General features: G+C 44.6%; 1 protein-coding gene across 1 annotated transcript in view; it reads right to left on the bottom strand.

Annotated features, from left to right (window-relative positions):
• Window positions 1-11,696: 11,696 nt before the first annotated feature.
• Window positions 11,697-26,081, bottom strand: part of LOC121293060 (potassium voltage-gated channel subfamily KQT member 1-like) — a 617,066-nt gene continuing 602,681 nt past the window's right edge. Inside the window, exons 20-23 of the mRNA XM_041215653.1 lie at window positions 22,489-22,650; window positions 14,952-15,118; window positions 12,238-12,328; window positions 11,697-11,804 (exon numbers count right to left, since the gene is read on the bottom strand). Coding sequence (XP_041071587.1) covers window positions 11,697-11,804; window positions 12,238-12,328; window positions 14,952-15,118; window positions 22,489-22,650 — 528 coding nt within the window. The remainder of the gene's footprint in view (window positions 11,805-12,237; window positions 12,329-14,951; window positions 15,119-22,488; window positions 22,651-26,081) is intronic.

Raw genomic sequence — 26,081 nt, forward strand, 5'->3', positions numbered from 1 at the left:
GGAACTACAGACCTGTTAGCCTTACATTAGTAGGGAAAATGCTAGAATCTATTGAAAGGATGTGATAAATGGACGCATGGATAATAACAATGATTGGGATAGACAAGGTAGATGCAATAAGATGTTTCCTCTAGTTGAATGTAGAACCAGGAGACACAATTTCAAAGTAAGGGAGAAGCCACATATGACCGAGATGAGAATTTTTTTTACTCGGAGGGTAGTGAATGTTTGGAATTCTCTACCCCAGGGGGCTGAGAGCTCAGTCATTGAGTGTTTAAAGCGGAAATTGGTATTTAGAAATCTGAAGGACATAAAGGGACCATGTGGGTAGAAATGGATGATCAGCCATGATCGTATTGAATGGCTGAGCAGGGTTGCCAGGCTGAATGGCCTGCTCCTATGTCCTACAAAATCCTGATAGAAGGAATTGTCTACTTGCTTCCTCCTTTTGCTCTGCAGCCCACTACCTCAAACCATTGATCTTATAACATTTGCATTTAATGTATTTACACATTTACATCGTCAATTGCTATCTAAATGTGGGCATAGGAATTGGTTAAGGTTGACAAGGTGCTATGTATATGCCACAGGGTACATCCCGGATAAATATTAAAAAAAATATTAAAATGATTCCTTATGAACCACAAGATATATAGTAATATTTACAAAAACCAGTGTTGATGAATGGAAACTCTGCTGTGCGAATGGTAATAGGCTTATTGTGCTGACCTTTGACCTGGAACCAGTACAGTAAGGAAACATAGTTTATTTAAAATGTCTGTGGAATCTGCAATTCTTAATGCTTGAAAAGGACGTGGAGTTTGCATCAATTTGTAAAGAGATCAATTGTAATTTCCTTGGATAATATATATTGGTCCATGTGACCTGACAACCCTTCTCCTGGAAGAGTACCAACAGGAAAGACGCTAAAAAAGAAACCATGTGGCTGGGTGACACGAAAACAGCTGCAATCATAAAGAGCTACAAGCGGAGGAGCTGCAGGGTGAAGGCAATTAGCACATAGATGCAGACACAAAGAAAGCAGACAGACAAAGAAGAACACACAATTCTTGAGAAGAAGCAGGTCACTCTCAGGAAGAGGTCAGATTTTCTTTTCACAGAAAAGGAAACGGGAGCTCTTGGAAGGTATTGTGCAAGCTGGCTAAAAAGATCCACAACCTAGAAAGATGTGAAGAGCTCAGATGCTAAACAGCCAGGTCTTTGCCTGGAAGTGGCCAAACCATGAAACGGAATGTTATTGGTTGGAAAGGAACTCTGGAAAGCTGTGCCATCAGGTCTGTCATATGATTCAAGGGAGGGACAATTCATAGTGTCCTTGCTGATGACTATCGTACCTGTGAAGCTCCAAGGTGAAAACTGTTGTTGCATAGGACTCCTGACCTACCCTGCATAAATATAGAGCAGCATATTGTGGAACTATGTAGCTACATAGTACCACGTTTTTGTGGGGAATGATGCAAATGCTTGTGTTGCATAAGGCTTACTTTTGTTATTGACTAAAGTGAAATTTACTTGTGTTATTTGAAGTATCATTTGCCTGTTAATTCATATTTAATTTGCATTTGGTTCTGATTCATGGTAAAATAAATATGACAAAAAGTAGAATCTTTGATCTTTTTCATTTGGGCATCATTCAGCAAATTTGGTTATTTGGGTTTATACTTTCCACACAGGGATCATAATATAGATTTGATACCAATGTTTGAAAATATTGCATTCTGACAGGCTGGATAATACACTCCTAAACTCATCCTCATGATATGCACAGGATACAATGTCACAACTTAGTTCACCTGCCGCCAGCAGCATTTGGCCAGTTTCTGTTTCAGCATAGCTGTGGGACCAGCTGATCTGAATTCTTCTGCTTTCATGGATCCAATTTTTAAGAATTGGAAGTACCAGGGCTGAATTTTCACAGCAGCACATGAGAGGAAGTCAGGGACCCAAGGCTGCCCCCAAGGGGGAAACAGTAATAGACCCCAGGTTTCACAGTGGCATCACCATTAATTGGCACGAAGACAGGTTTGGTGGTCAATTGGTGTTGTGGGGCAAGAACAGAGGAGGGACAACTTAAGTGTTGGTCTGAGTTAAACTGACTGTAGCAGCCATTCACAGGCGATTGAATACTCATACTGCAGGGTGACAAATCCTTAATCATAACACTTGATTTGCACAATGTTTCAAATAAGTCAGAAGCACTGTGTGAGGAGTATGGCGAATACTGGGTGACCTGTGAGATGGTGGCATGTCACAAATTGCAGTGCAACACTAAGATCCGCAGCTAATCCTTGAACGGAGCCAGAAGAGAAGTTGTTCAAGGCCACGGTGACTTTAATGACTACTGCGAGGACATGGTAATGAGTGCTGAGAAGTGTGCAGTTTTTGGTGATGAGGCACCAATGTCTGTGACCATCTGTCTGGAAAGTCACCAGACTCCTGTTGCCTTTGTACTTGGTCATCCCCAGGTAGCTTCACCTTCAGCAATAGATCCTGCGCTGAAGGTATGGCCTGAGTATTTCCTACCCCTCACCTCTCTTCCCTCCTGATGCTTGGCCCTGTGGCCTTCTTGCAAAGGGTTTTTGTTCATTGCTACTGGACCCAAAATTTGAGGGTTGTGCCCCCATTGCCACCTGCAGTCTTTCTTGTGCTCAGGTGGCCTCCCAATTGTACTTGACAAGCTTGCCCCTTTCCTTATGTCCCCACTATGGCAGAGGTGATGGGGCCCCCTGCACTGCCTGAGCGCTTATTGTATACTCCCCACAACCTGTCCTGACTTAATGCCATCTTCCTCCAAATAGGCAAGCCCACTCACATCATTCCCCTTTCAGGGCCCTGCTAATTCCCTGGGAATGCCATGGTTGGCTCCCTGCTGTCTGGCCACCTGCATTCAGCTGGTTTTTCCCTATGTGCCCCTGCAAAGTCAGAACATCCCCATTAACAAAGTCTTGATGAGCTCTTCAACCAGCTTAATTGGCATTAGTCATGGCTTAGGTGGGATCGCAGGACCACACCCCCCCCCCCCCCACCCCCAAAACCTGCCCTGGTTAAATGGCCAGCAGTGGGAACTGAGTCAGGAAGCCAGCACGCCGACCGGCACTGGTATATTTGACCCTTGCCTGTCATGGGACCCAAAGATTTAGCCCCAGATAAGGACACAACAATAATATTAAAACAAACAGTAATTGCCACAAGCTATCCAAGGATAAATTGTGAATCTGGACTTTTATTCCTTTTGATGTAGAAGGGTGATATAATTGAGGTGTTTAAGATGATTAAAGGATTTAATGGATTTGAGAGAAACTAAATCCTCTGCTAGGAGTCCAAAATGAGAGGGCAGAACCTTAAAATTAGGCCACTCCGAAGCGATGTCAGTAAGCACCACTTCAGACAAGGGGTGGTGAAAATTTGGAACTCTCCCCAAAAAGCTGAGGCTAGATCAATTCAAAAATATGATTGATAGATTTTTTTGTTTAGCAAAGGTATTAAGGGTTATGGAACCTAAATGGATTTAAAGTACAATAATGATCTAATTGAGGATCAGGCATGAGGGCTGAATAGCTTACTCCTTCTCCGATGTCAGATGTTCATTTATCTAACATATGTTGTATGGGAGCAGGAATAAGGCAAAAAGCAGACTTTCTACAGCATATGTTTGTAATTAGTATTATTATTACTTTATTGTACTTGCCATAACTTAGAACTTTCTCATTTAACAGCTAGAATGTATATATATATTTTGCTTCCCAGCTTTAATTCAGCCTAATGTGGGATTATGATTCACAGCTGCTCAGTCTTTACTTAGCAGGACAAATCTAAGTGAAGGGGAGTCAGACAGCCTCAAAGAAGCTAGTGGACACTTAAAACAAAACATATTTAAAAATAAGAGAATTATTTTTTAAATGTACTGGAAATAAGGATTGCGGCTAGATATTTCAGTTGAAAAGCTCACCACTACAATCTTGTCCTACCAAATATTTTTAATCCTATCCTTCACTCTCTGGTATAATAGATAGGGGAACACTTATTGCTTAAGTCAGCATTGTTTCATTCATTATCATTATTAAAAGTTTTGAGGTTCATTGTCATCCTTGAAGCTACCATGACCATAATGTCAAGTTATGTTATTACTGTTATCAATCTTAGCCCTCAGTTCTCCTTTACTCTATTCAGTTGTTACTTTGTATTGTTGGGTGGTGGTTCCTGTCTGCACTTGTCAGCACTGTTCAATGTTTTCTTTGTCTGTTACATCAGCATTCAAGCATAATTAGGCTTCAGTGTTAATTACGATTTACTTTTGCAATAATAAATTGTCTGATGTTAGAGGTTTTGATTGGCTAAATTAAATGAATTGCAGACTAACCCCAAATCTTCATTTGGCCTATGAGTGGATAATAATGACTGTGCAGCAATTCACTGCTAGGATGTTTGAAAGAGTTGTTGCTCTACCACAGAGCAATTCAAACCAAACTGGAATTACTCTGCATCAGAAGCCGTTCCTACAAAATTTCACAACGAATACAGAAAAATTGGAGTAAAAGCCACACGAATTTTAGTCAAATTTCAGTATTAACATCCCACATGTCTTACCAAATGCAAAGCAATTATTCCTATTATTAGTATCATATTTAGGTCTGACATTCAATCCCTTGCAAGTGAGGATGTTTGATAACAAATGAATGTGGAAGTTGAGAAAGAGGCAAGTAACACTCAGATCACACAAGTGCCAGGCAATTAACATCTTCCAGCAAGTGAGAATCTAACCATCTCCCCTTGACATTCAATGCCATTACCATTGCTGAATCCCACACCATCAACATCCAGGGGATTACCATTGACAAGAAATGGAATGGACCAGCCACATAAATACTGTAGGTACAAAACCAGGTCAGAGGTTAGGAATTAGAGATGGACTCATCTCCTGAATCCCCAAGTCTGCCATCTGCAAGGCACAAGTCAGGAGTGTGATGGAATTGAATCCTCTACTTGCCTGGATGATTGCAGCTTCAACATGTGAAGTTCAACACCATCCAAGAAAAAGCAGCCTGATGGATTGACATCCCATTTGGCTTTAAGGGATTGCAGCATGACATCACAAGAAAGGAAATGTGTCATGCAATCCAATTTTAGTTTCATTTTGCTTTTAAGCAGAGCACACACAGACAGCTTGGCTGCTGGTGTCTTCAAGCTTTCTGTCCATGTATAGGTGTTCCCACATGCCCGGTGGGGACCGAGGGGAATGGGGTGCTTTATGGACCCTCTTAATCACATTTTGGTTTGATGTTTAAGTTTTCTTTAAACTTTGTCTTTGGTTTTGCAGTGACCCTAACTTAGGGGCTGTGTTTACTTTATCCTAATTTTGTTAATTTAGCTTATTTGGTTGATTCTGAAAGAGGTATAGGTGTTCCCATGTGCTTAGTTTCAATAAATGAATTCACATTGTGTTTACATAGTCCCTTATGAGCAACTGGTGTGCAGCAGTCGTTTCTTCTAAACAACATGGTGCTCAGCCTGGCAGTAAGGTTCCATACAGGTATGACATGGTGAACAATCTGAGATCATGTTATATTGCATGAGACAACCTTTGATGTTTTGGTCAGACTGCAACAAAGCCACAGTGTCAGTGTTGAAATTGCAGCGTGGTGATGGCACAGAAAGACTTTGAAGACAGTGCAGAGGTAGTGCACAAATAAAGAGCTGGCAGGTAGTGCACAATTAAAGAGCTGGTATGTAGTCGGATCCCTCATGGTGAGATTGCAGCGCATCGCCTGCTCATTCCGTGAATGGGACAGTGCACTGAGAGGATCAGCAGTGTTAGCTCAATTAGGAAAGGCAAGTGACCAGGGTGTGGGCTGGATTGACAGTGAGTGAGAGCGAATTGAACAAAAAAAACCCAAGAAAACCATCACAAAATTCAGTCCAGAGAAGGCTGCAATTATAATGGGTGGAGCTTCAGAAAAGCGGCTACAGCTTTTCATCCCAGGCACCTCTGGAAGAAGGAAGGTCAGACGGATATTGTCAGAATTCCCACAAAACTCCCCAGTTTGCAATGGGATGCAGCTGACTTCCTATCCAAATGCAAAATGTTTAAACAGAGTACAGAGCCATGGTTTCTTCATTCAGGTGTGTCTTAAGAGATGAGCGAGTGTCACAAATTCACCTAGCAATTAGGAATAAAGGTCTACACAGGTGGAACATGTCAGGATTAACAGCAGAAGAGCTAAATAATCCCCAAAAGATATGGACTACATAAGAAGACCAGTTCAGTATGCAGTTAAACTTCAGTATTCATTGACTACTGGTTATTCGGCAATGCACATTGTTTAGCCTATGGAGTTCTCAGGCCAGATATGAGAAGGAATGATTGTGCAGCAGGTCAAAATCATTACTGCAAAATTGTACTGTATATACAGGAGAAGAGGTTCCACAATGCCTGAGAAAGATGCAAGACTGGAGATAAATGTGCCAAACATAGTCATCCTCACATCCATGGAGGAGGTGGTTTTGGAGCTTGCTGCCGATGAGTGGAGCCGGTCCATTTGGAGAGGAGAGTTAGGAAGGTGCTGGGTGGTGAGATTGCAAGGGGCATTATGTGTAACAGCAAGAGATGTGCTAACAGGGCTAAGGGGAGGGTGCATGATGTCTGGTAAGTTATAAAGAGGCATTGATACTATCTGATTGAGAATGCTGTCATGCATCGGGGAGGAATGAGTGACTACATGTTGGAAGTTGTGAAATGCAAACAAAGAGTAACACCCCATAATGTTTAAAGTGTTGCTAATATGGAAGTATGTCTTTGCACACTCTCCTCGAAGGTTAGATGGTATTAACCTTGCCTATTTTTGTCTCCTGCACAGGTGCACCATCGACTGCTATTGCCGAAAGTCCGAAGGAGCTGATATGAACCTGGAGAGGAAGATGAAGACTCAAAGGGTGCAAGTCAGCTCTGCGGCCAGCACCAGTGCAGTACTAGCATCTCCATGGGGATTCATGCTTCAGAATTAAGGGAATCACAAACTGGTGAGGGCACATCACAGTCGCAGCTTGCAGAGACTGAGATGGAGCAGGCCTCTGGCAATCAGAGGAGTACTGGAAGAGAGCTACACACTCAAAGTCTGATGAGCCTTTGGAGTTGTCTATAAGGCAGCAGATGCTGGATGTCCAGCACAAGATGCGTGGAGATTTGGCAGAGATACCAGAGGGGTTGCGTGTTCTGGCACCGCCGGCGGGTTTGGAGGTGTCCATCCAGGCCATACGTGTTGCAATCACCGACTCAGCAGAACAAATGGCTTCCTCCATTGACAGACTGGTGAGTGTCTTGAAGGGCCAAACACAGCAGGTTTTAGAAGCAATCGTGGGTGTGCATTCTGATCTGCACCCCATCGCCCTGTCTCTGTGCTCAGGACCCCAGAGGCAGGACACAAGGAGCCTGGGGTCACAGCCAGTTCACGGTGCCTCTCAGGAAAGAGGGAAGGCCAAATGGACCTCATGGCAGAGGGTGAGCAGCAGCTGGTGCCATCTGGAGGCACCTCTCAGGGCACTTCTGATGAGGACATCATCTCTTCTGCCCCTCTGCCATTGGCACAGATACCCTGAAGTGCTTCAGCATCAAAAGGGCCTTCTGTCACTGTGCAGAATGCACCCATCATGCTGGGACCCTCACTACCTTAGGCAACCAGAGGACTGTCGCAAAAGTCACCGCAGACAAGGGGGCATAAGGGACAGCGGCCTGTCTCTACTGCAGCTGAAACGAGGGGGGGAGCACCACGCTGCAGCACCCAGAAAAGAATACAAACAACCTACACTAGTTATGCTTTGGTGCCCATGGCTGAATTTGTAATTTGTCTTACTTGCAAAGGACACTAGTGTTCTGAGTAAGTAAATGATGTATTGTTGGATCATCTGAGGAGCACTGATTTATTTACTGTGTGCAATAATGGATGGAGACAGATTCTATGAATGGTCTTATTTCAATGTGTATTAAACAGCAACCGGGGAGTAACATAGTTTGGAGGTTTGTGATTGTAAGAGATAAGGAACTGTTTTGTTTTGGTGACGATGGAGGGAGAAGAAGGATTAAAGCCTCCTTGGTTTAACTCCCATCCAGACTGCCCCTGGCAGGGCCTTGCACATCTGGCTGTGCTGGATCCCCATCAGAGGAATGGATGGTTTCCCTTGGTTCTTCCTCTCTGGAGTACCAGGCTCTGGTGAGCACAGAATAAAACAGCCACCATAAGGGACACTCCGGAAGGTGCATACTGCAGAACTCCTCCAGATCAGACAAGGCATTAGAACCCCATTTTGAGAAGATCAATTGTCTACTAGATTATGGCCCTGGTTGTGTCGTGGCTGTCATTATATTGGCGCTTGGGGACAGTCCTAGGACCTCGAACTGATGTCATGAGCCACTTCAATGGCTATCCCTAGTCACCCAGCAGCCATCCTTCCAGTACATCAGGTCTACTAAACATGCCTGGCACCTGAGAATATAGGAATCATGGCTGTTCCCTGGGTACCTTGTACCTGCAGGAGGCGCTGCTGGTTGTTGCAGACCTTCTGTGTGCTGATTGAATGGTTGCCCTTCCTGTTAAAAGGGATCCCTGGCTGGTCTACTGGTGCCTTGATGGTGACATGGGTGCAGTCAATTACGCCTTGCATCCAAACATGTCATGGCCACAAAGCCTCTGCCTCTTTGCATCTGACTATTGTGGTCAGTTGAGGGGGCTATGAATTGCCCTGCACATCTAAACATGGATCCGTACACACCTTAGTACAATGGTGTGCTGCAGGCTAGTTAACACCATCCAGGTCTCCAAATGCAGTCTGAAATGAATCTGAGGTAAAACAATTCAAAGCCACTGTTGGACATGACCTCCTCAGCCACCATGTCACAGAGAAGTCAGTCATTCTGGAAAGCTGAATTCTCCTTGGGCACTGTCTGTCTGTCTCTCTCTCTCTCTCTCTCTCTCTCATCTGCAGATAAGCCATGCACATCCTGTATACACGATTGGCAGGGTATGGCCTCTACCCGTGCATCTGTGGCTGCTGCAGCCTGTCCTCACAAGCCCCTTCCTTGCTCCGTAGCAAGTTGGGCTCCTTTCATACACTTCCCGTGGCTCCTGCTCCTGTTCATCCAACCTCCTCCCTTTTTCTCTTCATTGGAAAATGCATGTCCAACAGAGAGCTAAACCCATACTGCACAGAGTAGCAATGCTGCAGTGATAGTATATACAAAGTCAGCAGTTTGCAGACAGCATAATGCTTAAGACCCCTGATAATGTCCAGGGATTCAGGAACTTCCAAGTCAAAAGCCTATCAGCAGTCTCTCTTTCTGAAGTGAGGAATGGACTAAAATCCAGCCTTCATATCTGCCCTTAGAACCCAGTATGGGAGGAAAAAAGGTCCACCTGACATGTTTCATGTGCTGAGACTGTTTAATTGCATCAGGAATGCATTGTTGTCGTCAATTAGATTGCTAATGAGCTTAAATGGCTGTTAATTGTTCTAAAATGGAGTCCACTCACCCACCCTATTGTTGCTAGTTGGTTGGCATGATGACATCGGAACCATGGCCCAACGTCATCATGCCAGCTATTATATCTCCACGGGATGACAGTTCTATTTTGACAAGGTAAAATTCAGACCAACATATAAGGATGCACATGTCCTCTGAAATTTTTTAAAATTCATTCATGGGATGAGAGAGTCGCTGGCTAGGCCAGCATTTATTGACCTTCCCTAATTGACCGTGAGAAAGTGGTGGTGAGCTGCCTACTTGAACTGCTACAGTCCACATGGTGTAGGTACCCCCACAGTGCTGTTCGGGAGGGAGTTCCAGGATTTTGACTCAGTGACAGTGAAGGAATGGTGATATATTTCCAAATCAGGATGGTGAGTGGCTTGGAGGGGAACTTCCAGATGGTGGTGTTTCCATGCATCTGCTGCCCTTGTCCTTCCAGATGGTAGTAGTCGTGGGTTTGGAAGGTGCTGTCGAAGGAGCCTTGATGAGTTTGTGCAGTAAATCTTGCAAATGGTAAACAACTGCTGCCACTGTGCATCGGTGGTGGGGGGAGTGAATGTTTTCTGGACGTTTTGATGCCAATCACATGGGATGCTTTGTCTCCGATGCTGTCAAACTTCTGAGTGTTGCGGGAACTGTACTCTTCCAGGAAAGTATTCCATCACACTCCTGACCTGTGCCTTGTGGATGATGGACATGCTTTGGGGAATCCGGTGATGAGTTACTCGCTGCAGGATTCTTAGACTTTGACCTGCTCTTGTAGCCACAGCATTAATATGGAATGGCAACACCCCAGGATATTGATAGTGGAGGTAATGCCATTGAATGTCAAAAGGTGATGGTTAGATTCTCTCTTGTTGGAGATAGTCATTGTCTGGCACTTTCATGTGGTGCAAATGTTACTTACCACTTGTCAGCCCAAGCCTTATATTGCACCGGTCTTGTTGCATTTGGACATGGACTGCTTCATGGTGCTGAAAATTGCACAATCATCACTGAACATCCCCACTTCTGACCTTATGATGGACGGAAGGCCATTGATGAAGCAGCTGAAGATGGTTGGGCCTAGGACAGTACCCGGAGGAACTTTTGCACTGATGCCCTGGAACTGAGATAATTGACCTCCAACAACCACAACCATGTTCCTTTGTGCTAGTTATGACCCAACCAGCAGAGAGTTTTCCTTTGATTCCCGTTGAGTCCAGTTTTGCGAGGGATCTCTGGTGCCACACTCGGTCAAATGATGCCTTGATGTCAAGGGTAGTCACTCTCACCTCACATCTGGATTTCAGCTCTTTTGACTATGTCTGAAGGAAGATTGCGATGAGGTCAGAAACTGAGTGACCCTGGCAGAACGCAAACTGAGCATCAGTGAGCAGGTTACTGCTATGCAAGTGCCGCTTGAATGCGCTGTTGATGACTCCTTCCATCACTTTACTGATGATTGAGAGTAGACTGATGGGGTGGTAATTGGGTTGGATTTGACCTGCTTTTTGGGTAAAGGACATAGCTGGGCAATTTTCCATATTGAGGAGTTTTATATCAACAAGAGTTCCTACGTGTGGACTTGTAGCCACAGTCATCTGCTCGGACTGCCCTATGATTTTGCAGACCAAGAGAAGAATTTTGCTGCCTTCCACCGGTGAATTTGCAGGGGAGGGAACTTGTAAAATTCTGCACGTTTCCTTCCTGCCACCTACCCATATGCCTCAGAACTGGCAGCTATTTTACAGGAGGGGGAGGGAGTGGGCAATGCCTCGGGTGCTCCAATTAACGGCCACTTAAGGGTGGTTTCCCATCTGGCTGCAATTTTTAGGTTGGCAGGAGAATGTCAGATGTGGGGGTAGCCCAGGGAAATCCCTGCTTAGGCCTCGGGCGGGTAGGGGATGCCCCTTTTCCTGATTCGTGCCTCCCTCCAGGTGTCCCTTCCCCACTGGCCTTTGCAATGTGGTTCCCACCCCACTCCCCTCCCAGGACCGCCTCTGCTTGCCCTGCCGAGACACCCCTGGACTTACCTGTATGCCGGGCTCCTGAAACTTCTGAAACTTTGTTCTAAGGGACTGGATGTAGTCCCAATCAGATTGCCTACAGCTTTTTCTGGTAGGTCTTCCTCCCCAGATGGGGTCAGAAGGCCCACCTCCAGCCAATTAACAAACTATCAAGCGTCAAATGTTTGCTGGGAAGCCGTCAGGAGCAGGAAGAGTTTCATACTGACTTTTGCTGTGCAGCCATCTGAAAATTTCTGCACAATGTCTCCACGAGAAGACTGGAGCAAACAGTTATGCGTGACATAATTCCAACAGAGAGAAGTATGGCACCAGCCATTTCAGGAGGTCACAGGGGTCTTTGTTATATCAGAGTTCCATCTGCACATGTGTACAGCAGGTTATCGTCACACTTTGAAGAGAAATGGGGAATTCATGCAGTTTGGAATCACAACAAGTCAGCAGCTAGATAAAACCAGTTTTGCAGGGTTGCTGGCTTTCCCAAACTTCATGATGTGATGGCACTCATATTGCTATGCAAATTCCAACAGTTAAATCTTCACTGCTTTCTCAACAAAAAGGGCTTCCAGAGCCTGAATGTAGAGGTTGTGGCCGGAATTTTTCATCCCCATTGGCGTCGGGTGTCATGGCAGGCGGCGGGGGCTGGGGTGGGGGGGGAAGAATACAGCGCGAAGGTTAAGGCCTGAATTTTACCTTTGGCAGGAGCGCCCAATTAGTGGGGCCCTGGAGTGATTGGGAAACAATGGCTGACCGCGATCGGCCTCCGTCCACAATTTCACGTTGGCTGGCCAATTAACAGCCAGCCAGCGGAAAACGTGTGCTGAAATGCTTACTGCTGCTGAGGTGGAAGCAGGAAGAGGGTGGACGGTGACATCACCGCGGGCATAGGTGAGCTCTGTGAGAAAGATCCCTAAAGGCAGACAGCTGCCTCAGGGAGCTGCAGACCTGAAAATCAAATAAATGTTTTAAAAGCTGAAAAAAAAGTTCATGTATCACAATCAATCACCTACAAATTTAGCTGATAAAAATGCAACCCACATATTTATTTTTATTTTATTTCATAATGGAAATCGCATCCCGCCCTTTGACGAGGTTTGATGAAAAATGCAAAGTCTGCCTGGCCGATTCGCCTGTCCGCCAACTGTAAGGCCGAACAGGCCACGAAAAATCTGAGACAATTGTGCCATTAATGGGCTTAATTGACCTCCTTAATTGTCGATGGGCGCACTTCCAACTTTTGTGCTCGCCTGTTGAGCGATATATCGTGCGTGATGATGTCGGGACGTTTGCCCGATGCCTCCTCGTCTGATTTTATGCCCGATCAGGTTGGGCACGTGCCCTCATGCGGGATGTAAAATTCAGCCTCAAATCGGTTTCATGTCGTTGTGAAACCAGTTTGCGATCGTCCACTCCACCCGTCAATGGCAGGCTGTGTTTCCCGCCGCTGCACATCTGGAACCTAATTTCAATACTTTAGCATCTCATTATAAGCCCTGCTTACTGGCATCATCACTCCCACCCTGGATAATCCGGGCACATTGGTTTCACTACTGTACATAAGCGATGTGCACCTGGCGAACTGCACTTCCCTCGGGACTTCAAGGTTTGTTTGCCTATCTGGGGCTTCAGGCAGCACTCGCAGTCATCAGCACCAGGCTTCGCAGGCAGCACCACATCACTTTTAGGGGGGCTCATGGGCAGGTCCCTAACTACCAGACCAACCGTAAGGCGAGGGTGGTTTTCAACGGCTGCAGGGCTACGGCTTGTTTGGGGAAGTGGGGTAACCCAGGTGTGTGTTGGGGTACAAGGTGATCTGCGCAAGTGGCCTCAAGATGGTGAGGGCTGATGAAGCAGTCTCCAGCGGTGATGAGGCCAGGTGGAGATGTGAGGGTGTGTGTGAGAGAGTGAGTGGTGATGTCTCTTGAGCTGGCAGTGAGTGATATGCCAGTGAATGTGTGATGGCCTTGTGAGTGTGAGAGTTTACAGTGATAAGATGGTTGTCTTACCCTGGCGGCACAGGTGAGATCATTCATCAGTTTTCTGCACTGGATGGCTGAACTCTTGTGTGCAGCTTTGCCATTGACCACACCTGCCACCACTTCCCAAGCTGAAGTGGTGAGACTGATGGGCCTCCTGCGGCCAGAGCAGGGGGTTCTGTGGAAGGGTCATGAGGACTCGAAACGTCAACTCTTTTCTTCTCCGCCAATGCTGCCAGACCTGCTGAGTTTTTCCAGGTAATTCTGTTTTTGTATTAGAGGACACTTCCTGAATGACTCGCAGCATTTGCTGTAGCTGTGAATGCACTTTCCCTTTAAGAGGTACAGGCTCATTTTAAATAGCTTTAACTAGTGCAGGCCACTCACGTTAGGCCAGATGCTTTAGCAGGGGGCCAATATCAACAGCATGGTTAACACTGGCTGGATGCTGAAATCATCAAATGAGCAGCAGCAGGAAGTTGGCAAGCTGCCTGCATTGCAATCAATTGGGTCGTGTTAATCATGCATTACGATTCCATCACAGTTTCTGAAGGGCTATGAATTTAGTCCTCAATAACTCTTCTGGCTAGCCTCATACTCTTCACTATGCATGACCTTCAGCTCATTCAAAACATGCCTGCCTATTATCTTATCCTATGCTGGGTTTTGCTTATCCAATAGCCTACATTTACTTCTAATCCTTGAACGCCTCAGATTTAAAATTTTTAAAGTTGTGTTTAAACATCTCCCTGGCTCATCTCTTCCTATTTATGTAACCTTCTCCAGTTCTAAAATTGTTCCTGAACTATCAGTTCTGCTTACCTCTTGACAATGTCCCACTACATTTGCCCCACTATTAGCAGTTATGTGTTTTGCTGCCTAGACCTCAATTTCTGAAATTCTCTCTTAAGCCCCCCTGCCTTTCTACTTCTCTCTACTCCTTTAAGACTTTCCTTAAACCTCATGCCTATGACTTAGTTGTGTCTTTTTTTTGGATTAGCATCCATTTTTGTCTGATTTTAACTCTGTGAAACAACTTGGATTATTTTCAAATTAAAAGGTGCTGTATAGATGCAAGTTGTTGTTAACATTTTATTTTGCTGAAACACCAGAACATCGCAGGGCGTTTTCCATATTGCCAAGAACTGTAGAATCAACAGTAAACACAATTATTATGTACAGTGTTAAAGGGAACTTTAAAAAAAAAACTTAACACATCAAAATTTAAAATAAATAATTTACCAAGAATGGCTAGGAGTATAGTGTAATGTGTGCTGCATAATAGTTTTGTGGACAGTATTTCACAAATAAGACTAAAGGGTCAGGGAGGGAGGGGGGGGGGGGAGGCGGTGGGGTGCAGTGTGGAGGTACAGGGTGATTCTAACCCTCCCCGGCAGCTGGGAGTCAGTTAAAATCAGCCAAGTTACTTACCCATTCTGAAGCCGTTGGCAGCTGCCAAGCTCTAATTTCCACATGCTTTCCTGAGCAGGTAGTAAATATTTCCACCCAAAGCTGGCAGAATCCTTTTTAACATATGAATGTGGCTTCAGATATAATGCGGGGTGAAGCTTTTGATTCTTGCGGCTTTGAGACCAGTTCTGAAACAGAAGGCAACTGTTCAAAAGGGACGGGTTGCACATCAATAGGACTGGGACCAATGTCCTCGCAGGGAAATTCACATGTGAGATTGGGGAGGGCTTTAACTAAACTGGTAGGGAGGGGTTGGTGGCATGGTGCACTAACATACAGAAGAAGAGAAGAGGAACAAGATACATAAAGGAGTGTGAGTGTTATATGGTCCTATAGAAGGACCAATTAGATAGGAGCAGACTAAGAAGGATTATGAGGAATATAAGGACAGCTTTAGAATGCATGTATGTAAATGTGAATAATGTGGTGAATAAGGTTGGTGAGCTTCTGCAAATAGCTGCGGGGGAATATGATGGCGATAATGGAAATGTGGCTTAAAACTGGTGGGGACCAGCTGCGTAATATTCACGGATACAAAGTTTCAGAAAAGAGAAAGAAGAAATGGAGGTGAGGTGGCAGTACTGATTAGGGAAGACATTCTAGTGTTGGTAAGAGAGAATGTCCTTGGTTAATCAAATGGATTCTGTCCTTAAAATTGAAAAGCAAAAAGGGTATGATCACACTACTAGGCCTCTAAATATTTAGTGAGGGATAGGGCCCAAATCTGCAGGGAAGTCAGAGATGTGCATGAACTCTAGAGTGGGACTTCAATTATCCGTACATCAACTGGAGAGAAATTTCTGAAATGTGTCCAGGAGAACTTCCTTGACCAGTATGTTCTTGGCCCAACTAGGAAGGAGACATTTCTGAATCTGGTGCTGGGGAATGAGGTGGGTTGAGCAAATAAAGTGTCTGTCAGAGAACACTTGGCGAAGAGTGATCATTGTATCATAAGGCTTACAAGGAGCAATCTAAAGTAGAAATTTTAAAATGGAAGATGGCTAACTTCACTGGGCTGAAAGAAGATCTAACCAGGGTAAAATGGAACCAAAGTCTGACAGGAAAAAATGTATCAGAACAATGGATGTTATGCTGAACCTTTGAAAAGGTTGAAGAAGCTGGTCTTGTTCTTCTTGGAGCAAAGGAGATTGAGGAGAGATCTGAGAGATGGTTTACAAGATCATGACAGGTTTAGATAAAGTAGACAAAGAAAAGCCGTTCCCATTAGGTGATGGTACAAAGTCTAGGAGACAGAAATTTAAGGTTTTGGGCAAGAGACACAGGGGAAATAAAAGGAAGATTTTTTTTTTTTGCACATCAAGTGGTAATGACCTGGAACTCACTGTCATGAGAGTGGTGGAAGTGGAGGCCATCAATGATTCAAAAGGGAAATGGATGGGCACTTGAGGGATATAAACCTACATGGTTACAAGGGTAGAACAGGGGAATCTAACTGACTGAATTACTCTACAGAGAGCTGGAATTGACTTAATGGGCCAACTGACCTCCTTTTGTGCCTTAATGACTCTATGAATATGATGTCTTTAGCAACAGGGGGCAGGAATGGAGGTAGACAGCATGCTGGCTCCTCAGCACTGTCCAGACTTGCAGGCATTTTCCAGAAGGCTGGATTAGGCCTGGAATGGCTACCTAACTGCTAGTAGCTGGTAGCCTATTGAACCAAATAAGGGACCTATTAAAGGCTGTCTGTTACACCAGCTGGAGTTTTCCAGTCAGCAGCCTGGCCTCATGCAGTACCGAAATATGGCCAGAGAAAGGAAGTGACCTTCTGGTGGAAGACCAGAGGATCAGCACTCTGGATAGATTGCTTTAAAAATGCACTCTCTCTCCCCACACCCTGTTGCTGATAATGAAAAATGGCCACTGCTGTAGCCTGCCCCTCTATGGAGGGAATCCCCCACCCCACTCCGCTCTCTCTCTCTCTAGCCTGCAATAGCAAGCTGCAGCTCTTTCACTATTGGCCCCCCAGCATCAGGAGCCCACCTGCCTTCCTTAATTGGATGGCAAGTGCACTCTCTGACCATTAATTAGCCAATCCTACGAAAATCATGTCAGGTAACTATTGCCGATATGATGCAGGGTCTGGACCAAGATTTGGCTCCAATCCCAAATGGAAAATCCTGCCCCACGCCTCTATGCCAGGTCCCAATGACATAATTATGATCCAGTTGCGGTTTTGACAACATGGCCTGAGTGTAAAGTGGCAGTTGGTTTTCCACCAGACCAGCCCAGCAGTGATGAAGATCAGGGACACAAGAGGCCCAGAAAGGTACAGATAAAATGTGTTTTAATTTCCCTTGTGGTAAACTTAGGAATGCTCTACTGAAATTTTATTCCTTCCCAAAACCCCACAAGGCCAATCATGAAACTCTTATGGGACAGTGTATAAACTGAACTCTACCTGCTGATGGCAAACAGTCAATTTTCTGGTCATTTTTCCAGTGCTTCCAGAGCAAGTGGAAGGTCAGCTAATGGGTTTTAACCAAGGCCCCAGCCTCAATTCTGGATCAACAGATGTGTTTATATCATTTTGTGCCTGAGCTCTGCCTCTTAGCTAGCTATATTAGGGCCAAGATTTTCTTCCAGACTTCCACATCTCTCCAATTTCACCTCAATCTCAGCCCATCTTTCCAATCTAATTTTCAGCAGGCTCCTGGTGATGTTCCTTTCACCAAGAAGGAACCTATCAGTGTGGAGAGGTTAATTTTGGTAGTGCTGCAGATGAGCCAGTAATGCATCTTAAAAGAACAGAAGAGATTTGAAGATTGGAAGGCCTTGACCAAAACCAGCACTGTTAGCATGTGTTTGAGACCAGGCTGGAAGGAGACTGGGCGGTACCCAACAACAGAATTGGAACAACAACAACAGTTGCTTTGGTAATAACAATTGCTGTGGGAATGACACTCCTTGGAGAAGGAACACCATCTGGATAAACAGCCAATGACAATGTGCATGCATACCATAAAGAGACCTGCATGGTTTAACGACTATATGTGTAATGCATATGTAGAGACTGACGAGAATAACTAACAGTTTGTAAATGTATGAGAACAGTTGAGGTGTAGTGGGTAACTCTGTTATACATGATCGTGCATGCAAAGTTGCCTATTGTTCGTTATGGAAAGGGGGATGTTTGGGTTTTGAAATGCAATCACTACTAAGTGTCCTACCTGGCATGCCATAGCCATGTGACCTCTGCCATGAGGGAATGTCTGGGGTCAGCCATGTTAAATTCAGTCTAATAAAGATATTAGATTAGAAAGACAGACGTCTTTGAGCTCGCAACAATACTGATGTCAAACTCGCCCTTGCTGACCTCATGAGATCATTGAGCCTTTTGTGGCACTGGGACCAGGTCCTCCCCATGTCCAGACTGTTGACCTCGTTGGTCACCAAATAGTCTGCCTAGGCTTTCTCCTCTTCCCAGCACTCAGAATTAGCTGACCATGTCTATCCTCAACTGCGTGCAGGAGGGCACCAAGAGCAGCCTCACTGAATCTGGGGGCAGCTTTGCCCCTTTTGAAGTGCCCCTCCCCACACTCCGATGGTGCAGACATCTATGCACGGAAATATGTAATTAATGTACCACTCCTTAATGTTTAAAGGTGGGAAACTTGTTGATTTATGAAAATTTTTCCACCTATGAAGGATGAGATGGTTGGCAAAAGCTCAAATTAAAATAGGGTTACCTGGATAGATGGCGAAACTCAAATCTTTACAATACAGTTTCTCCTATTCAATGAGCATATGCTGGGTCATCTGACACTGTCCAGTGCCAGAGGGCTCTTTAAAGAGCTGGCCTTAACCTTATTCTGGGTCACAGTATGCGGCCTTTGAGACTGGACATCCTGCCCGACAGCACACATTGGGCGGGATGTTGGTCTCTAACCCTACCTTGCCACTAATTGGCGTCAATTAGCATATTATTAGGCATGAGGCTAAGGCCGGCCTGGAAGTCGGACTTCTGGATGCGGAACCCTCCATCGGTGTGGGACAGTTTTATTCAGCCCATGGGGTCTGACTTGCTGGGCCGGATTTTACAAGGTGCTGTGGTCACCAACACCCGGCTAACAATTCGGGGGGAGCCTGCCGATGATCCAGAGGACTGTCCCACAGCAATTTGACATTAAGACTAGCATTAAAGAGAGACTTCTATCCCTGTCTCAGTAGAGAGACATAGAGAGCTGCCAGCCAATTGGAGCAGTGACCACGGCTGGGAATACAGGCAGATCCACCACACTGCAGAGCTCAGATAAGTCTGGGGTCGGGGGTCTCAGCAAGTGGGTTCAGAGGACTGGGTTTAAGAGGCTAGGGGAAGGATGATCTTGGCAGGAACCTCTGATGGGCCCAGGGGACCCACAAAAGGGAGGATATCACCCCACTCCTTGACAAAAGCCAGCCGGTACAGCTAAAGCTGCTGGGCTTTCCACATGGCATGTACCTCCCCCTTGCCATGGGTAGAACACTGATGGGAGTGGGGTGAAGCCCTTAAGTGTCTATTAAGTGGCTACTTAAGAGCCTCAGACCGGCAGACCAGACACCCGATGCCACTATAAAATTTCAGAAGGACATGTGCGGGCGAGTATTCAGCAGCAAGGCCACTCTCTGGATTCTGTGTGCCTTTACCTTCAAACCTGTCAATGGGGGAAAGTAAAATCCAACCTGCTGTGTATTTCTGGCATTTTCTGCTGTTATTATTCACCAATAACTTGCTCACCAATGCACAGTTTAGGTTTTGCCAAGTCTTGGTTCAAACTTGGACAAAAGAGCTGAATTCCAGAGGTGAGGTGAGAGTGACTGCTCTTGACATCAAAGCAGCATATGTCCACGTGTAGCATCAAGGAGCCCTAGTAAAACTCTACACTGGCTGGAATCATACCCAGCACAAAGGATGATGGTTATGGTTGTTGGAGACTAATCGCCTCAGCATCAGCATATTGCTGCAGAGTTCCTCAGAAAGTGTCCTAGGCCCAAACATCTTCAGCTGTGTTATCAATGACCTTTCTTCTGGTCTATTCCAGAAAGCCAAGATGAAGTACAGCAATGGAGCCTAATCTTTACATACTTTATAAGCTTTTATTTACAGAGATATACATTACAAGCATGCACCTCCTAACCCAACAATCACAGTTTCAATCGGTTCCCAAATATATGAACACAGGCGAATCTCCAGATAATATCCAAAACCTGAATATTGTTAGATGCTCAGTTACTATACAATTAACACCCTCCATCAGACGGTTAGAAGGAATGTTTACTGATAATTGCATAGTGTTCATTTCCATATAACTCCCCAGATAATGAAGTTGCCCATGCTCACATGCAGCAAGATGCAGACAATATTCAAGCTTTGGCTGGTAAGTGGTAAGTATCATTCATGCCTCATCCCAGGCAATGACCATGAGAGCAAGAGAGAATCCAGTCATCTTCCCTTGTCATCCGACAGCATTATTATCCTGGAGGTTGACATTGACCACAAATGTAACTGGACCAGCCACCTAAAATACTCTGGCTACAAGAATAGGTCAGAGGCTGGGTATTCTGCAGCAAGTAACTCACCTCGTGACTCCCCAAAGCTTTATCACCATTTACAAGGCACAAGTCAGGGGTGCGATGGAATACTTTCCATTTAACTAGATACTTGTACTCCAACAACACTCAAGAAGCTCATCAATATCCAGGACAAAGCAGCCTAATTGATGGCACCTATCCACCACCTTAAAGATTCACTCACTCCACCACCAGCACACCATGACTGCAATGGGTATCATCTGCAAGATGTAGTAACCGCAGTAACTCACCAAGACTTCTTCGACAGCAACATCTACACTCACAGTCTCTGCTGCCGAGAAGAGCAAGGGCAGCAGGTGTTATGAGACTACCCCTCCAAGACACGTACCATCCAGGTGTAGTTATTTCCAACACTCCCTTCAGTGTTGCTGTGTTGAATTCCTGGAACTTCATTCCGAACAGCAAGAAGAGCTGAATGGATCATTCATCTCAGCTACCTCTTGAGGTCCCCAACGTTATGATGCCAGTCTTCAGCCAATTCAATTCACTCCATGTGATATCAAGAAACAGCTGAAGGGACTGGATACTGCAAAATTTATGGGCCCTGATAGCATTCAGCAATAGTACTGGTGTTGTGCTCCCAAACTAGCTGCACCTCTAGCCAAGCTGTTCCTGTATAACTACAGCACTGGCATCTACCAGACGATGTGGAAAATTGTACAGTTATGTCCTGTTCACGAAAAGCATGACAAATCCAACACAGCTAACTACCGCCCCATCGGTCTACTCTTGATCATCAGTAAAGAGATGGAGGGGGTTATCAACAGTGCTATCAAGAGGCACTTGCTTAGCAATAATCTGCTCACTCAATTTCAGTTTGGCCACTCAGCTCCTGACCTCATTACTGCCTTGGTTCAAACATAGACAAAAGAGCTGAACTCCCGAGGTGAGGTGAGAGTGACTGCCCTTGATCTCACGGCAGCAGTTGACTGAGTACGGCATCAAGAAGCCCTAGCAAAACTGAAGTCAGTGGGCATCAGGGGAAAAACTCTCCAGTGGTTGGAGTCATTCCTAGAACAAAGGAAGATGGTTGTGGTTGTTGGTGGTCAATCATCTCAGTCCCAGAACATTGCTGCAGGAGTTCTTCAGGGTAATTTCCTGGGTCCAACTATCTCAATTACTGCCAAACAACCTCTTTGGCACTAAAGGTTAGCATTTCTTCACATGTTAATTATTGTTGGAGATTTTTTTTTTAAAAAGTATTTTTTTTGCTTTTTCTTTCTGCTAAGGGAATAGGAGGAAAGTGATGGGTTGACTGTAAGGCATCTTTTTTATTGAAGCTCATATGGCATAGTTGTTTTGTCAGGTGGAGGGAGAATTCCAAGTCTGTGGTTAGCAGAGAGTATTTACAGTGCTTCTGGTCATTCATCAAAGCCTCCTCTTCATATTCCAAGTAAAACATTGAGAAAAGTATAGGAAACTACACACCCATTTTAGTATTGTGACATGGAACAAGAAATCCATCACTAATTATAAGATAAACGTAGTTCTCAAGAATATGTTTTGAAGTAGTAAAACAATTTTGAAAGCCAAATATACAACTGCTTTTGGTCATCAGTGCTGGTTTTATAGATAGCCACATGACAAAATTATCATGACCGCTTACTGAATATTGGGCATTCACATGAAGGTTTAAAGCGATTGATATCATAAACTAGCTGCATATTAATGAAATGAAAGTCTTTCCTATTCATAAAATTGAGGAGCTTCTCATATTGAGTTCCAATTGTCACATGCATTCACTCAATTGTTCCTTGCACCTATAGGAATACTGTCATAGTGTAGCTTTGGATAGCCCTCGTTAATTCTCTGGTTACATTAGAAATAATATGAAGTGTGTGGCCTGTCTGAAGAGATCATCAATCATTTTTTTTTAACTACAGTGGTGAGCAGCTGCTTGGCTTACATGGCAAAGGTCTTCTGTGATGCTTGAATGCAAGAGCCTCCAATTTAGCTTCTTATATCGCCTCATGTTCTCATGCTCCTTCTCTTTAAAACAGAGAAATATAAACAATTCCTTTGGGAAAACTATATTCTCGGTCCACAACAATACTTTCTGCAGAGTTGTCTGAAAGGGCAGTAAAAGTCTTTACAACCTAATGATGGAGATCATTTGATACAACCCACACCCCTCCTTGTAACACTCTGTCCCACGCCCTTCACTGTAACATGTTGATATACACATGTCCCTCATTGTGATACTCACTAACATATCCCACAACTTTGTGTATACTTTGATATACTTTGGCAGATTTAACATGGATTTAGGAAAGGAAGATCATATTTGGCAAATCTTTTATAGTCTTTTGAGATTGTAAGTAAGAGGGTAGATAAGGGGGAAGCTGGTGGATGTGGCATATTTGAACATTAAAAAAGAATTTGAGAAGATTCCACACAAAATGATATAATACAAAATTAGGGCTCATAGAATTTGGGGTAAAATATTAGCATAGGTTGGCTAACATATAAAGAACAGAGATAAAGGGATTATTTTCATGTAGGCAGGTGTAATACCACAATGATAAGTACTCAGCCCTTGGCTATTTACAATCTATATCAATGAGTTAGATGAGAAGGCTGAGTATAATATATCCACGTTTGCTGATGATACAAAGTTAGGCAGGAAAGTAAGTTGTGGAAAGAAGGCAAAGAGGCTGCAAAGGGATATGGACGGGTTGGGCTTAATTTTCCTGGACTTGTAAGTGGCAGGCTTGGAGGTGAGAAGCCAGTAAAATGCTTCCCAATGCATTTGCCACAACCAAGGAAGTTTTCCATGGTTGGGCACAGAGATGGGCAGCCAATTTACATAATTAAAGCCCCAAATAGGGGCAATTTCCTGGCCTTGCCAACATTTTGTCAGCGCAGAGTGGCCCTCCTGTCACATGTAGAGGCAACCAGCTTAATAGAGAGACTCCCAAAGGGGGAGCCATGGCATCAAAGGCGAAGCCCACCCACAGCCCCAATGCTCCAAGTGGAGGGGCTTCTCCTCCACTCCGCAGGGCCTGTCACCTTTCCCCACTTCTGAAATATTCATGAAATATTTATTTTTACACCTCTGAGGGTGCCTCTATTGAGGTACCAACAACATCTCCAACCTGCCTCAGCAATCTCCAACACTCTTGGTGGTGTTTCCGAGGCTCGAGAGCTGCCAACCCTCTGATTGGGTTGGCAGCATCAGGAGATCACCCTCTGTCATTAATTGGATGACAACTACAGAGACAGCCAAATTAGGAGGGCTGACTATGGCAAGTGCTTCTGTGTAAAATCTTACCTGTTAAGGGCTTGGGTAAGAACATGGCAGATGGAATACAGGGGTGAATTTTACTGGGGTGGGGGCAGGAGGGTATCAGTTGGCAGCTCACAAACTTTAAAAAGGGCTGCAGCATGATAATATGCTGGGGGTGGCCTTAACAAGGTGAGAGTGGGATTTCCACCCCTCAAGGACAGGAAGACCAGCCCACGAGGGCTGCCGGACAATCAGATTGGTCGGCAGCTGAGTAGTTCCAGCAGTGCCAGGATGCATTAGTGGCTGCTGCTGCTGGGACATGGAAACATAGGAAATAGGAGCAGGAGTAGGCCATTCAGCCCTTGAGTCTGCTCCGCCATTCAACTAGATCATGGTTGATTTTATACCTCATCATAATTTTCTCACACTGTGATAAAGTGAGGTACCCTGTCCCTTTAAGAGAATGCAGTGTACTGATTATGTGACAGCACTGATGAATCACTGCACAGCATGGGCAACTGGGAACTGGAAGTCTAGTTCTGGAGGTTTCTGAGTGTGCACGTATGATCTGGTGCTCTGCCCTATGTCTCAATAAACCATCACTGTTTATTCTTACATTAGTCTCTTCCCATTATTGATTGCAAGCAGTAACTGATGAGAACATAGGAAGGCATGCTGTTAGAGTTCGGTTGGCCAACAAACTCAATTATCCAAGACATAAAACACATATCCCATACCCCTTGATATCTAGAAATCTATCAATCTCTGTCTTGAACATAATGACTGAGTCTTCACAGCCCACTGGGATAGAACATTTCAAAGGTTCACCACCCTCTGATTAAGATATTTCTCCTCATCTCAGTCCTAAATGGCCTACACCTTATTCTGCGAATATGTCCCCTAGTTCTAGACTCCACCTCCCCCCACTCCACCCCCAGCCAGGGGAAAGATTTTTCCTGCATCCAACCTGTCAAGCCCTGGAAGAATTTTGTATGTTTGAATGAGATCACCTCTCATTCTTCTAAACACTAGAGAACAAAGGCCCAGTCTCCTCAATCTCTCCTCATAGGACAATCCCACCATCCCATGGATCAGTCTGGTAAATCTTTGTTGCACTCTCTCTATGGCAAGTATATCCTTCCTTAGATAAGGAGATCAAAACTGTACCCAAACTCCAGGTGCGGTCTCACTAAGGCTCTATACAATTGTAGCAAGACTTCTTTACTTCTGTACTCAAATCCTCTTGCAATAAAGGCCAACATACCATTTGAACAAGAACAAGAACACCCAGTCCCTCTGGACATCAACACTCCCCAATCTCTCACCATTTAAGAAATACTCTGCATTTCTGTTTTTCCTACCAAGGTGGATAACTTCACTTTTCTCTACATTATATTCCATCTGCCATGTTCTTGCCCACTCACTTAGCCTGCCTATATCCCCTTGAAGGCTCTTTGCATCCTCCTCACATCCTACATTCTCACCTGGTTTGGTGTCATAAGCATACTTGGAAATTTGGTCTCCACATCCAAATTATTGATATAAATTGTGTATATCTGGGGCCCACTGATCCTTGCACAACCCCACTAGTCATAGCCTGCCAATCTGAGAATGATCCATTTATTCCTACTCTGTTTTCGGTCCATTAACCAACTCTCATTACAGGTCAGTATGCTACCCCCAGTCCCGTGTACTCTAATTTTGCTTACTAACCTCCTGAGTGGGACCTTATGGGAAGCCTTCTGAAAAGCAAAATATGCCATATCCATTAGTTTTCCCTTATCAATTCTACTAGCAACATCCTCAAACAGGTTTGTCAAACATCATTTTCCTTTCATAAATCTATGTTGACTCTGCCCAATCCTACTATTATTTTCTAAGTGCCCAGTTACCACATCCTCTACAATAGATTCTAGCATTTTCCCTACTACTGATGTGAGGCTAACAGATCAGTAGTTCCCCGTTCACTCCCTCCCTTCTTAAATAGTGGGATTACATTTGCTATCTTCCAATCTGCAGGAATTGTTCCAGGATCTGTAGAATTTTGGAAGATGAACACCACCAATGCATCGACCATCTCTACAGTCATCTCTTTCAACTCTCTGGGATGTAGATCATCAGGTCCAGTTGATTTATCAACTTTCTGTTCCATTAATTTCTCTAGTACTACATTTTTACTAATACTAATTTATTTCAGTTCCTCATTCTTGCACGTCCCTTGGTTCCATGGAAGTCCTGGGAGGTATTTTTTGTATCTTCCTCCATGAAGGCAG

This window comes from Carcharodon carcharias, chromosome 21 (genome assembly GCF_017639515.1).
Source record: "Carcharodon carcharias isolate sCarCar2 chromosome 21, sCarCar2.pri, whole genome shotgun sequence".
NCBI lineage: Eukaryota > Metazoa > Chordata > Chondrichthyes > Lamniformes > Lamnidae > Carcharodon > Carcharodon carcharias.